This window comes from Anomalospiza imberbis, chromosome 22 (genome assembly GCF_031753505.1).
Source record: "Anomalospiza imberbis isolate Cuckoo-Finch-1a 21T00152 chromosome 22, ASM3175350v1, whole genome shotgun sequence".
NCBI classification, from domain to species: Eukaryota; Metazoa; Chordata; class Aves; order Passeriformes; family Viduidae; genus Anomalospiza; species Anomalospiza imberbis.
In genome coordinates this window covers 7,659,218-7,671,990 of record NC_089702.1, presented here as the reverse complement: position 1 = coordinate 7,671,990, position 12,773 = coordinate 7,659,218, and the positions used below count along the sequence as shown (strand labels likewise).

Genomic DNA, 12,773 nt, shown 5'->3' with positions numbered 1-12,773 from the left:
CCCAAATCCCCTCAGGAGATCCCAAATCCCCTCAGGGGATCCCAAATCCCCTCAGGAGATCCCAACCCCCCCCGGGGCCTCCCCGCACCCACGGCTGGGCCCGAACAGAGCCCGGAACGCCGGAGCGCGGCCGAGGGGGCCGGGCCGGACCGTGTTGCCGGTTTCTCCCCCTGCCCCGGAAGTCCCGCGCTCCCGGAAGTCGCGCTGCCCTCTCGGTCTCTTTCCGCCGCCATCTTGGGCCCCGCTCCCCGCACAGTGAGTCCCGCGCCGCCATCCGCCGCCATCCGCCGCCATCCGCCGCTCACGGCGCCGCTCGCCGCTAGTGGGATGAGCGGGTGGCAGGGAGGACCCGGCTGAGGCCATCGATGGGGTCGTGGGCGCGCCGGGCAGGGCAGAGGGGGCAGCCCGGCGCACCGGTGCTGGGGGGGAGGAGGAGGAGGCCTAGGCCCGGGACCGGGACCGGGACCGGGACCGGGATCGGGATCGGGCTCTGCCTGTCCCATGCGGCCGAGTTGTCTTGCTAGATTCTCCCGGTAATGGGAGGCGCGCGGTGTCCGAGCGGGGTGGGAAGGACGAGTTACCGGTGGTGGCCCCCGGGCTGTCCCGGAGCCCCGGCGAGCCCGGGCCTGTCGGTTTGTCCATTCCCGTAGAAATGCCCGGCGAAGCCACAGAAACCGTCCCGGCCACGGAGCAGGAGCTGCCGCAGCCGCAGGCGGAGACAGGTGAGGCCGCGGGGTGCTCCGGGGCGGTTTTGGGGGTGATTCCCGGGATCCTCTCGCCGGGCGGGGAGCTGCAGCTTCCCGGGGAGGGTGGGTGAGCCGGGACCCGGTGGCGGCGGGGTTGTGTGACCGCGGTTCGAGTCTTGTCACGTCCCCCGCGGGGGTTTTGGGGTGTCCGTTCCGTGGTCTCGCTGTGGCCGAAACAAACCGGGCCGGTTCTGTGGTTTCCCAGCCGAAGCACGCGGGGTTATCCCACGGGGAACGTGACCGGGGTCAGCGCACCGGGGACTCCTCGTGTCCCAAAATCCCGGGGGCGGGGACGGCTCGGAGCCTGCTTTGGGTGGGAGTGGAGGGCAGCGGCCGCGGCCAGCTCGGGGTGTAGGATTTGGGGGGCCTGTCCCACTGGATTTGGGGGGCCTGTCCCCTTCGATTTGGGGCCTTGTCCCATTGGATATGGGGGCCTGTCCTGCTGGATTTGGGGGTCCTGTCCCACTGGATTTGGAGGTCCTGTCCCATTGGATTTGGGGGTCCTGTCCCGCTGGATTTGGGGGTCCTGTCCCATTGGATTTGGGGGTCCTGTCCCATTGGATTTGGGGGGCCTGTCCTGCTGGATTTGGGGGGCCTGTCCCACTGGATTTGGGGGGCCTGTCCTGCTGGATTTGGGGGGCCTGTCCCACTGGATTTGGGGTCCTGTCCCGCTGGATTTGGGGTCCTGTCCCGCTGGATTTGGGGTCCTGTCCCATTGGATTTGGGGGGCTTGTCCTATTGCATTTGGGGGACCTGTCCCACTGGATTTGGAGGCCCTGTCCCATTGGATTTGGGGGTCCTGTCCCACTGGATTTGGGGGGCCTGTCCTGCTGGATTTGGGGGTCCTGTCCCACTGGATTTGGGGGTCTTGTCCCCTTCGATTTGGGGCCTTGTCCCATTGGATATGGGGGCCTGTCCTGCTGGATTTGGGGGTCCTGTCCCACTGGATTTGGAGGTCCTGTCCCATTGGATTTGGGGGTCCTGTCCCGCTGGATTTGGGGGTCCTGTCCCATTGGATTTGGGGGTCCTGTCCCATTGGATTTGGGGGTCCTGTCCCATTGGATTTGGGGGGCCTGTCCCACTGGATTTGGGGGTCTTGTCCCCTTGGATTTGGGGCCTTGTCCCATTGGATATGGGGTCCTGTCCCGCTGGATTTGGGGGTCCTGTCCCATTGGATTTGGGGTCCTGTCCCGTTGGATTTGGGGGGCCTGTCCTGCTGGATTTAGGGTCCTGTCCCATTGGATATGGGGTCCTGTCCCATTGGATATGGGGTCCTGTCCCACTGGATTTGGGGGTCCTGTCCCACTGGATTTTGGGGGTCTTGTCCCCTTGGATTTGGGGCCTTGTCCCATTGGATATGGGGGCCTGTCCTATTGGATTTGGGGTCCTGTCCCACTGGATTTGGGAGTCTTGTCCCGCTGGATTTAGGGTCCTGTCCCATTGGATATGGGGTCCTGTCCCACTGGATTTGGGGGTCCTGTCCCACTGGATTTTGGGGGTCTTGTCTCCTTGGATTTGGGGCCTTGTCCCTTTGGATATGGGGGCCCGTCCTATTGGATTTGGGGGTCCTGTCCCACTGGATTTGGGGTCCTGTCCCATTGGATGTGGGGCCCTGTCCCGTTGGATTTGGGGGCCCGTCCTATTGGATTTGGGGGTCCTGTCCCGCTGGATTTAGGGTCCTGTCCCATTGGATTTGGGGCCCTGTCCCGTTGGATTTGGGGGGGACTCTCCCAGGATTTCCTGCTGGATTTTGGGTGTTGTTACCCAATCTGACGGTGAACAGTTGGATTTGGGGGTCTCCCCCGTTGGAGCTGGGGGTCTTCCAGTGGATTTGGTGGTCTGCCCTGTTGGATTTGAGGGTCTGTCCCTCTGGATTTGGGGGTCTCTCACTGAATTTTGGGGCTCTGCCCTGTTGGATTTACGTGTCTCTCACTGAATTTTGGGGGTCTGCCCCCTTGGATTTGGGGGTCTCTCATAGGATTTGGGCAGTGTCCCATTGGGGGACCACCACTGAGGGTTGGTGACAGAGAGGGGACACAGGGAGGGAGCTGAGTGATGGCTGTTGCTGTGACAGCTGCGCCGATGATTCCCAGGAGCTGCTGAGCTCCTTATCCCTCCCGGCGTAGCTGGAATTCCTGTTTGGGGCCCCCTCCCTGGAAATGGCTTTTCTGTCCCTCTCAACTGACAGCTCCCAAAATTCTGCTGCTCTCAAGTCTCTGATTGGTGTCTGATGGGATTCCTCAGGCAGCTCCTTGGATTTTCATCTTGTTCCTTGGAGGTCCCTGGAAAAATCCTGGAGATGGGGCTGGTGCACGCTGATCCAGAGGGACTCTGGGCAGAAATCCCCTGGTTTTGGGGAATGCTTTAGCCTGGGATGTTTGAGAAGGGCCCAAGGAAAGGTGGGGCTGTGGGGGAGAAGCAACAAGCAGGAATGATTGTGTTCATCAGGAATGTGCTCAGACGGTGCCAGTGGAGCTGGCGAAGGAACAGGGAGAGCGGGCAGGGACAAAGGATTGTTCTGGAGAGGGTGGCTCTGCACGGCCTGTTCCGTGACGGGCCCGGCCCAGCGCAGCCCTTGGCAGCACTTGTTCCTCCTTTAGGAGGCACCAGGACGTTCCCTGGAGCAGGAAGTATCCTGGCACCCGCTGGCACTGCTGTCCAGCTCCAAGCCTGCCCGTCCTTCCCACAGTGCCGTGGTTTGGGGTAAAACAGGGCATTAAAGGCAACTTTCAGGACCCCATTCCTGGGACAGGGACGTCATTCCCTGCATTCCATGCACGTGTCACTGCCCTGGGTGGCAGTGAGACCAGGACACGACAGTGACCCTGATCCCAGGGTGGGACAGGGACACAGCACCTGGGAGGGACAGGGTCCCTGGAACGGGGCTGGCTCGGGGCTCCGCAGCTCCCGGTGCCGTGCAGGACGCGCTGCCCGGGGGCGGCACCGTGCCCGGGCCGGTTCCGCTCCCCCAGCCAGCAGCACCGGTTGGACCAGCACTGCCCTTCCTTGGCTCTCAAGCTCTTCCCTCCCTTGGATCTCCAGTGGGTGCTGGGAATGACGTTGGGAATGTCAGGGCTCTCTCCAGGCTCTCAGCCCTGGCTTAAGGGCTGGAAGCTGAACCCTGTCACGGCCTCTTCCCTAAACGGTGCCCTTTGATTGATGGTTGGGAATTTCATTGGGAATGTCTCCCCAGGGCTCTCTCCAGGCTCTCAGCCCTGGCTTAGGGGCTGGAAGCTGAACCCTGGCATGGCCTCTTCCCTAAACGGTGCCCTTTGATTGCTGGTTGGGAATTTCATTGGGAATGTCTCCCCAGGGCCTCTCTCCAGGCTCTCAGCTCTGGCTTAGGGGCTGGAAGCTCAGCCCTGGCATGGCCTCTTCCCTAAACGGTGCCCTTTGATTGCTGGTTGGCATTGGGAATTTCGTTGGGAATGTCAGGGCTCTCTCCAGGCTCTCAGGAGCTGGAAGCTCAGCCCTGGCATGGCCTGCTGCCTGAGCAGTGCCCTCGGATCACCAGCTGGTGTTGGGAATGGCCAGGCTCTCTCCAGGCTCTCTTGGACCTGGCTGGAGCTGCTCCTGGTCAGTGGGACTTGCCTTAATAAACTCTTGTTCTCCCCGTTCAGCTCCAGCTGCCCCCGTTCCTGCTCCCATCCCTGCTCCAGGTACTCGGGACCCTCCTGTAACCCCTCGTGTGCCACATTAACCAGCGTGTGCCATTCTGGGGGTTGCATTCCATTAACCCTAACAGCTTCCAGGGAAGTGGGGGGCACTGGGGGGCCTGGCCCCACCACCCCCATGTCGTTGTGCCCTCAGGGCATCTGCCCAAGTCGCTCACGGCTGGAGGGAGGGGGCTCCGAGGGCACTCCAGGAGTAATTCCGCATGCCAGTGGGTCATATTTGACTTTCCCTTCCTCTTCTTAGGTGGGTCTTTGTTCCCCCATGCTCCCTGCAGCCTGGGGGGTGACCCCAGGCTCGTGAGCAGCCCTGGGCGTCCTGACAGACCTCTGGGGCTCCACAGAGGTTGTGACAGCCCCTTTGGTAGGGCAGAGCCTGTGGCAGAGCTGCATCCCCGCATTTCTGGCCCGCTGGGGATTCCTGGTGGTTCAGGGAGTGCCTCCTGCCATTCAGGGCTCTCAGGAAAATCTGTTCTAGAAGGGGGTGAACGTCCTGGTCCGTGCTGACCCCGGCAGGCCGGGCAGTGCCTGCTGGGCCAGAGGCCAGAGGAATGCCAGGGCTGGCTGCATGCCCTCTCTCCTTCTCTCCCTCCTCTCATGGCTCACTCTGTTTCTCTCCTTTAGCTGTTCTTCATGCTGCTCATTCCCCACCTCTGACTCCATCTCCATCCGCCCAGGCTCTCCCAGCACAGCTGCCCAGCACTGCCCCGGCTCTGCCGGGCCCCCCGGGCCCCGTGTCCCCCCCCCGTGGTCCCGGCTGCAGCCATCCCCGTGTTCTCCATGCCCCCCCAGCCCCCTGCCCCGGCTCTGCTGGGCCCAGTCACCGCTGCCCCTCCTCCAGCTCCGCAGGCCCCCGTGGGTTTTGCAGCCCCAGGATCTCCAGGGCCTGCCCCGGTTAGCCCAGTGTCCCCAGGATTCCCAGCTCCGGTGTCACCTGGCCTGGCTGCTGCTTCTGCTGCAGTGACAGTGGCCCCTCTTGTCCCCCCAGTGAGCCCCAGTTCTCTCCCAGCTGCTCTCAACTCTCCCATGAAAACTGCTCCCGCTGCATCCTCTGTGGGAGCTGCATCTCTGGCCCCTCTCCCTGCCTCTGGAGCAGCCCCAGGCCCTCTCCTACCTCCCCCGTCCCGTCCCCTCCTGGCATCTCCCCCACCAGTGCCTCCCACTTTGCTGCCTGCTCCCGCCGTGGCAGTGTCCCCCCAGAGTCCGGGATCACCCCCACTTCCCACAGTCCCGGTGTCTCCTGGAATTCCTGCTGTTCCAGCCTCTCCCCGAGCCCCGGCTCCAGCCCTGGTCGGAGCCATCTCTCCCCCTGTCTTCCTGGCTGCCCCCAAAGCTCCCTTGTCACCCCCTATCCCTCTGCTGCCAGCTGGCATGTCCCCTGGGCATCCTGCTGCTGCCCCACCTGGCCCAGCCCCTGGTGCCCCAGTCTCACCAGTGCTCCCAATTGCTCCTTCTGTTGCCAAGGCCCCTCCCATGGGCCCTGCCCCGCTGGTCCCAGCTGTGGGACACCCAGTCCCTCCCTCAGTAGCCAGGACCCCTCCTGGGAGCCCAGCCCCTCGGGCAGGGCCTGTGGCAGCTCCGGTGGCTCCTGCCCTGTCCACACCCGCACTGGGAGCTGCCACCTTTGTCCCAGGGCCTCCAGCGAGCCCCGTGTTGCCAGCAGCAGCTCCTGTGCCTGCTGTCCCCTCTGCCAGCTGCCCCACTGTCACACCAGCCATGGCAGCTCCAGCCACGCCTCCTGTGGCCAAACCAGCTCCTCCAAATCCAGCTGCTGCCCCCTCTCCTCCTGTCACACCGGCCATGGCAGCTCCAGCCACGCCTCCTGTGGCCAAACCAGCTCCTCCAAATCCAGCTGCTGCCCCCTCTCCTCCTGTCACACCGGCCATGGCAGCTCCAGCCACCCCTCCTGTGGCCAAAGCAGCTCCTGGGAGCCCGGTCACTGCTCCAGCTGCCCCCTCTGTCCCTGTCACAGCTCCCGTGGCACCTCTGGCCACCCCTCCTGTGGCTAAAACATCTCCTGCTGCCCCTGTCACACCGGCCATGGCAGCTCCAGCCGCCCCTCCTGTGGCCAAAGCAGCTCCTGGGAGCCCGGTCACTGCCCCTTGTGCCCCTGTCACACCGGCCATGGCAGCTCCAACCACCCCTCCAGTGGCCAAAGCAGCACCTCCGAGTCCAGCTGCTGCCCCCTCTCCTCCTGGCACACCAGCCATGGCAGCTCCACCCTCTCCAGCTGTCCTTCCCTCAGCCAAAGATGCTGCCAAGGGCTCTGTTGCTGCCTCAGCTGCCACTCCAACTCCCCCCACCCCAGCTCCAGCCAAACCCACTCCCAAGAGCCCAGTTGCTGCTCCCCCATCCCCTGCCACCCCAGCTCCTGCAGCTCCACCAGCTCCAGCTGCCCCCCCAGCAGCCAAAACACCCCCAAAGAGCCCTGCCAAAGCCAGCCCAGCTCCAGCCACCCCCACTGAGGACAAGGCACCCCCAAAGAGCCCTGCCAAAGCCAGCCCAGCTCCAGCCACCCCCACTGAGGACAAGGCACCCCCAAAGAGCCCTGCCAAAGCCAGCCCAGCTCCAGCCACCCCCACTGAGGACAAGGCGCCCCCAAAGAGCCCTGCCAAAGCCAGCCCAGCTCCAGCCACCCCCGCTGAGGACAAGGCACCCCCAAAGAGCCCTGCCAAAGCCAGCCCAGCTCCAGCCACTCCTACTGAGGACAAGGCACCCCCAAAGAGCCCTGCCAAAGCCAGCCCAGCTCCAGCTTCCCCTGGAGCAGCCCAAAAACCTCCCAAGGGCAGCCCCATCACTGCTCCATCCACTCCTGTGGCTCCAGCTGCGCCTGCTGAGGCCAAGGCACCCCCAAAGAGCCCTGTCAAAGCTGCCTCTGCTGAGGCCAAAGCACCCCCAGAAAACCCTGTTACAGCCACCCCAGCTCCAGCTGCCCCTCCAGCAGCCAAAACACCCCCAAAGAGCCCTGCCAAAGCCACCCCAGCCCCTGCAGCTGAGGCCAAAACACCCCCAAAGAGCCCTGCCAAAGCCACCCCAGCCCCCGCTGAGGCCAAAACACCCCCAAAGAGCCCTGCCAAAGCCACCCCAGCCCCTGCAGCTGAGGCCAAAACACCCCCAAAGAGCCCTGCCAAAGCCACCCCAGCCCCTGCTGAGGCCAAAACACCCCCAAAGAGCCCTGCCAAAGCCACCCCAGCCCCTGCTGAGGCCAAAACACCCCCAAAGAGCCCTGCCAAAGCCACCCCAGCCCCTGCTGAGGCCAAAACACCCCCAAAGAGCCCTGCCAAAGCCACCCCTGCTCCAGCCACCCCTGCTGAGGCCAAAACACCTCCAGCTGCTGCCCAAGCGCCTCCCAAGAGCCCTGCTACAGGCACCCCAGCTCCTAGTGCCCCTCCAGCAGCCAAAACACCCCCAAAGAGCCCTGCCAAAGCCACCCCAGCTCCTGTGGCCCCTGCTGCAGCCAAAGGACCCTCAAAAAGCCCTGCAGAGGCCAAGGCACCCCCAAAAAGCCCTGTCAAAACCACCCCAGCTCCCTCTGCCCCTGCTGAGGCCAAGGCACCCCCAAAAAGCGCTGTCAAAGCCACCCCAGCTCCATCTACCCCTGCAGAGGCCAAGGCACCCCCAAAAAGCCCTGTCAAAGCCACCCCAGCTCCATCTGCCCCTGCTGAGGCCAAGGCACCCCCAAAAAGCCCTGTCAAAGCCACTCCCCCTCCAGCCACACCTGCTGCAGCCAAAGGACCCTCAAAAAGCCCTGCTGAGGCCAAGGCACCCCCAAAGAGCCCTGTCAAGGCCACTCCAACTCCAGCAGCTCCAGCCACAGCCCCAGCTCCTGCTCCAGCCACGGGTGTTTCTGGTGCCCCTCCAAAGCCCCCAACCCCCACCAAAGCAGACGCCGGCCGTCCTGGCTCTGCCCCGAGCGCTCCCCCTGCCAAGAAGCAGCAGCCCCCCACCAATGACAAGGTGGCCAAGCCGGCCGCTCGCCCCCCCTCGAAAGCCCCGCCCGGCGCTGACGATGAGGACCTGCCGCCTCTGCTCCCCCCCGAGCCGCCCGTGCTGCTGGAGCTGTCGCCGCCCACGGGGGTCCCGGCCCCCCTGGCGCCGCAGCCCGTCCTCAAGAATGACAAGGGTATTTGCGGCCGCGGATTGCCGTGTGCATGGAGTGTCACTGGCTGCCCACGGGGTACTAACCGCGCCCGGGGCCGCGGCGTGCCGGGCTAGAGCGAGCCGAGCAGCCGGTGAGCCGGGGCACGGGGAGGGACGGGGCTCGGCACGGTGCCGGCGGTCACTAACGCGTGTCCTCGGGCACGGAGCACGGTGTGGTTTGTGGCATGGGCACCGCGAGCTGAGCTGGCTTCACACGGAGGAGCTGCCACGTGCCTGTCCCTGCTGTGTGTGGCGTCCACGTGGTGTCCCCGTGGCCGGCTGGCGGCGGAAGGGGGGCAGCGGGCAGTGTTGGTGCCAAACTGGGCTGTCACCACGCTATGCCTGAAGTGTTGGGAGCCCTGGGCACACCCTGGCACCTGCAGAGAGCTTTGCCAGGGCTCCTGTGTGCCGCGGGCACAGAGGCCCTTCCCAGAGGACTGAATCCAGGTAATGGCTGCACAGGAGCATCACGGTCACCTCCAGGTGACCGCTGGCCTCTGAGGCTGGGGACACCCAGGTGTGCTTCGATAACTGGTGTGGTCGGTGCCGTGGGTCACAAGTGGTGGTGGCACTGCAGCTGGTGGCCCTCTGGGCACCCAGAGGTGCTGTTCCCTGGGAGGGGTTCGGGGTTATCCCAGATCAGCCCTGTAGTGAAGCCACGGATGTGCAGCAGCCCTGAGGGCTCAGAGAGTGGGGTCTCGGTGCCGTGTGTCTTCTCTGGGTTTGAGGGGAGTCAAGAGGGGCCTTGTCACACTGGGCTGCTTGCTGCCACCTCGGCACCCTGGGAGTGCCACCCACCTCCTCCTGGAGCCAATGCCACAGGCTGGAGCTACCTCAGGATTCATTCCGGAGCCTCCGGGCACCTGTGGGGCTCTGGCACCCGGCTCCCACCATGGGCTGAGCCTGAGGAACCATTTGTGCCACCCTGCTGATGCCATTTGGGGTGCAGTGAGAGCTCCTGATGGCACTCAGAGTGCAGGGAATGCTCCATCCACCACCTAACTGGGCTGACTGGTGGCTTCACTGGGAGCCAGCAACAAAGGCTGCGTGCCCTGGACCTACCTGAGGTGGGAAGAGTGAGGGGTGTGTATCTCTGCAGGGTCTGGCACAGAGTCCGACAGCGATGAATCCGTACCAGAGCTCGAAGAGCAGGACTCCACGCAGGCCACGACGCAGCAGGCACAGGTAGGGCAGGTGGCACACGGCAGCCGTGGTGGATCAGAGTCCCTGCGGTGTCACCCCAGCGTTGCCACGGATCTCTCTGGTTTTCCCTCCCTGCAGCTCGCGGCAGCAGCCGAAATAGACGAAGAACCGGTCAGCAAAGCGAAACAGAGCCGGAGCGAGAAGAAAGCTCGGAAGGTGAGGCTTCACCTGTCCCAGGGCTCAGAGTCACACTGGGGATCTCACCAGTCCTGGATGGGAGTGTTCCCTCCAGCTGACAGCCCAGGAGTGCTGCTCCATGGGAGTAGATGCACATTTCCATGTGTATCCATGCAGCAAATGTCAGATCTGGGACTCTGGAGAGAGGAGTGGGCACATTTGGGCTGGCTCCAGAGCTCTTCTTCCCTCGCTGACCTTTCCCCGGTGTTTTTCAGGCAATGTCCAAGCTGGGCCTTCGCCAGGTGACAGGAGTCACCAGAGTCACCATCCGGAAATCCAAGAACATCCTCTTTGTCATCACAAAGCCAGACGTGTACAAGAGCCCGGCGTCAGACACCTACATCGTCTTCGGCGAGGCCAAGGTGAGCCCACCCTGGAGCCAGCAGGACAGGGTTCCTTCCTGCCACCTGTGCACTGTGTGGCTCCTGCCAGGGAATGTGCTGGCACTGCCCAGGACTGGCCTCACCGCTCCTTTCCTTCCCTTCCCTCCTGCAGATCGAAGACTTGTCCCAGCAGGCTCAGCTGGCAGCTGCCGAAAAGTTCAAAGTGCAAGGAGAACCCGTTTCCAACATCCAGGAAAACACACAGACCCCCACCGTGCAGGAGGAGAGCGAGGAAGAGGAGGTACGGCCTTCCCCAGCCTTTCTGTGGGGCCGCGGTTTGGGTTAATCCATGAATTCCTCTCCTTCGTCCGCGTTTCTGCCGCCATGGCAAAGGGAGAGCACCCTGGGGGTGTTTACAGTGCAGGCCTGGCCTCCTGGTTCCAATCCAGACAATCCCAGCCCGAGCCAAGCCTGGAACTGGCACCAATCCTGGGCTCTGTTTCTCCTTCAGGTTGACGAAACCGGCGTGGAGGTGAAAGACATCGAGCTGGTGATGTCACAGGCGAACGTGTCGCGGGCGAAGGCCGTGCGAGCCCTCAAGAACAACAGTAACGACATTGTAAACGCAATAATGGTGAGTGCTGGGGGGCAGCAGCTTTGGGGGGGTCCCGGGGGCAGCTGCTGGCTCTGGGCTGGCTCCTGACTCCCGTTCTCCCCACAGGAACTGACGATGTAGCCGCCGGAGGGAGGAGCCTTTTTTGGTGTTTCAGAGAAGAGTAAAATACAGCTAAATTTAAAATTTGTACTATTTCTATTGGTTAATAAAGTTGTGGCTTATTGTTGGTGAAATCGCTGCTCCGTGGTGCTTTGCTGCCCGCCCTTCCCTGGGAGCCGTGGCCCCAGGGTGGAGCCTTCCTCCCGGGAAGATCCCGGCGCCGATACCCTGTCCTGGAACACCACCTGCCCGTTCCCTCCTTTCCTTCCTGTCCCAGAGCCGGGCTGGACACGAGCCCAGGTCAGCTCAGTCAGCTGCAGGGTCACCCCTCCATCCCCTCAGGGTTCCCTTCAGGGGGGCTCCTCACTTCCCTGCCGCAGGCCGGAGCGGGGATCATGGGTGGGGGAAACGCTGTGGATGTGGGCTGTGGGCTCCAGTAAAGCCTTCTGGGACAGGTGCACTCCTTGGGGTTCACACCTGGTGGGGAGCTGGGCTGCATCCAGGTGGTGGATGGACATGTCTTTATCCTGTGTAATGTCTTTATCCATGATTGGGTGAGGGGATTGAGGGCACCTTGGTGTGTGGGTGACACCAGCTTGGGTGGGATGTTGGTCTGCTGGAGGAGGAGGCTGCAGAGCCAGCTGGACAGGATGGATCCATGGGCTGAGGCCAGTGGGTCAACAAGGCACTACCAACCCCATGGGACACTCCAGGTTGGGGGAGAGGGGCTGGAAAGCTGGGAAAGGCCCTGGGGGTGCTGGTGCCAGCAGCTGGACAGAGCCCAGGTGTGCCCAGGTGTGGCCAGGATGGCACCTGGGCCGTCCCAGCCATGGGCACAGGGATTGTCCCCCTGTGCTGGCACTGCCGGGGCCCCTCCAGTGCCGGGTCCAGCCCTGGGCCCTCCCGGCCACAGAGACACCGAGGGGCTGGAGCAGCAGGAGAAGGGTCTGGAGAGGCCCTGAGGGAGCTGGGAAAGGGGCTCAGCCTGGAGGGAAGGAGGCTCAGAGGCCTCCCTGATGGGAGAGTGGGGTCGGGATCTGCTCCCAGGAACAGCAGGAGGAGAAGGAACAGCCCCAGATTCCTCCAGGAGAGGTTCAGGGTGGACATGAGAGGAGGAATTTCCTCCTGGAAAAGGTGGTCAGGCTTTGGAACTGCCTGGAGAAAAGGCGGCTCAGAGGGGAATTTTCACCCATGACTCCCTGAGGGGAGAGTGGGGTTTGGGATCTGCTCCCAGGAACAGCAGGAGGAGAAGGAACAGCCCCAAATTCCTCCAGGAGAGGTTCAGGGTGGCCATCAGGAGGAATTTCCTCCTGGAAAAGGTGGTCAGGCTTTGGAACTGCCTGGAGAAAAGGAGGCTCAGAGGGGAATTTTCACCCATGACTCCCTGACGGGAGAGTGGGGTTTGGGATCTGCTCCCAGGAACCCCAGGACAAGAAGGAACAGCCCCAGATTCCTCCAGGAGAGGTTCAGGATGGCCATGAGGAGGAACTTCCTCCTGGAAAAGGTGCTCAGGAACTGCCCGGAGGGAAGGAGGCTCAGGAGGGACCTTTCCAGCCCACAGCTCCCTGGCGGGAGAGCGGAGCCGGGCTCTGTTCCCGGGGCACACCGGGACATGGACCGGGGAAGGAGGCGGGGGGGAGGGTCCCGGGGGTCCCGGGGGTCGCTGCCCGCTCCGCCCCCTCCCCCCCTCACTCACCGCGCCGCACTGCGCATGCGCGCCGAGAAGCTGCTGGAAGGGCGGCGGGCGGGGCGGGGCGGGGCGGGCGCGCGCTGCCGCGCACGCGCACGCGCGGCGGCG

The 12,773-nt window shown here is 63.6% G+C and overlaps 1 protein-coding gene across 2 annotated transcripts; it reads left to right on the top strand.

The window, feature by feature from the left end:
- The first annotated feature begins 169 nt into the window (after positions 1 to 169).
- NACA (nascent polypeptide associated complex subunit alpha) lies at positions 170 to 11,109 on the top strand. 2 transcript variants are annotated; one of them, XM_068212554.1, is made up of 8 exons: positions 170 to 255; positions 651 to 722; positions 9,657 to 9,742; positions 9,839 to 9,916; positions 10,153 to 10,299; positions 10,433 to 10,561; positions 10,772 to 10,894; positions 10,982 to 11,109. In XM_068212554.1, exons 2-8 carry the CDS (start codon positions 653 to 655, stop codon positions 10,994 to 10,996), a joined length of 648 nt encoding a protein of 215 aa, XP_068068655.1. In that variant the 5' UTR covers positions 170 to 255; positions 651 to 652; the 3' UTR covers positions 10,997 to 11,109. The 2 variants fall into 2 exon arrangements, with proteins under 2 accessions (XP_068068655.1, XP_068068653.1); XM_068212552.1 differs by lacking the exons at positions 170 to 255; positions 651 to 722 and adding an exon at positions 6,542 to 8,540.
- Positions 11,110 to 12,773: the final 1,664 nt, after the last annotated feature.

Bases quoted from the DNA above. Each gene is read 5' to 3' on its own strand.
- NACA (XM_068212552.1), top strand. From the start codon at position 6,542: ATGGCAGCTCCAACCACCCCTCCAGTGGCCAAAGCAGCACCTCCGAGT. The intron at 10,300-10,432 runs GTGAGCCCACCC...TCCCTCCTGCAG, and splicing joins TCGTCTTCGGCGAGGCCAAG to ATCGAAGACTTGTCCCAGCA. The intron at 10,562-10,771 runs GTACGGCCTTCC...TTTCTCCTTCAG, and splicing joins AGGAGAGCGAGGAAGAGGAG to GTTGACGAAACCGGCGTGGA.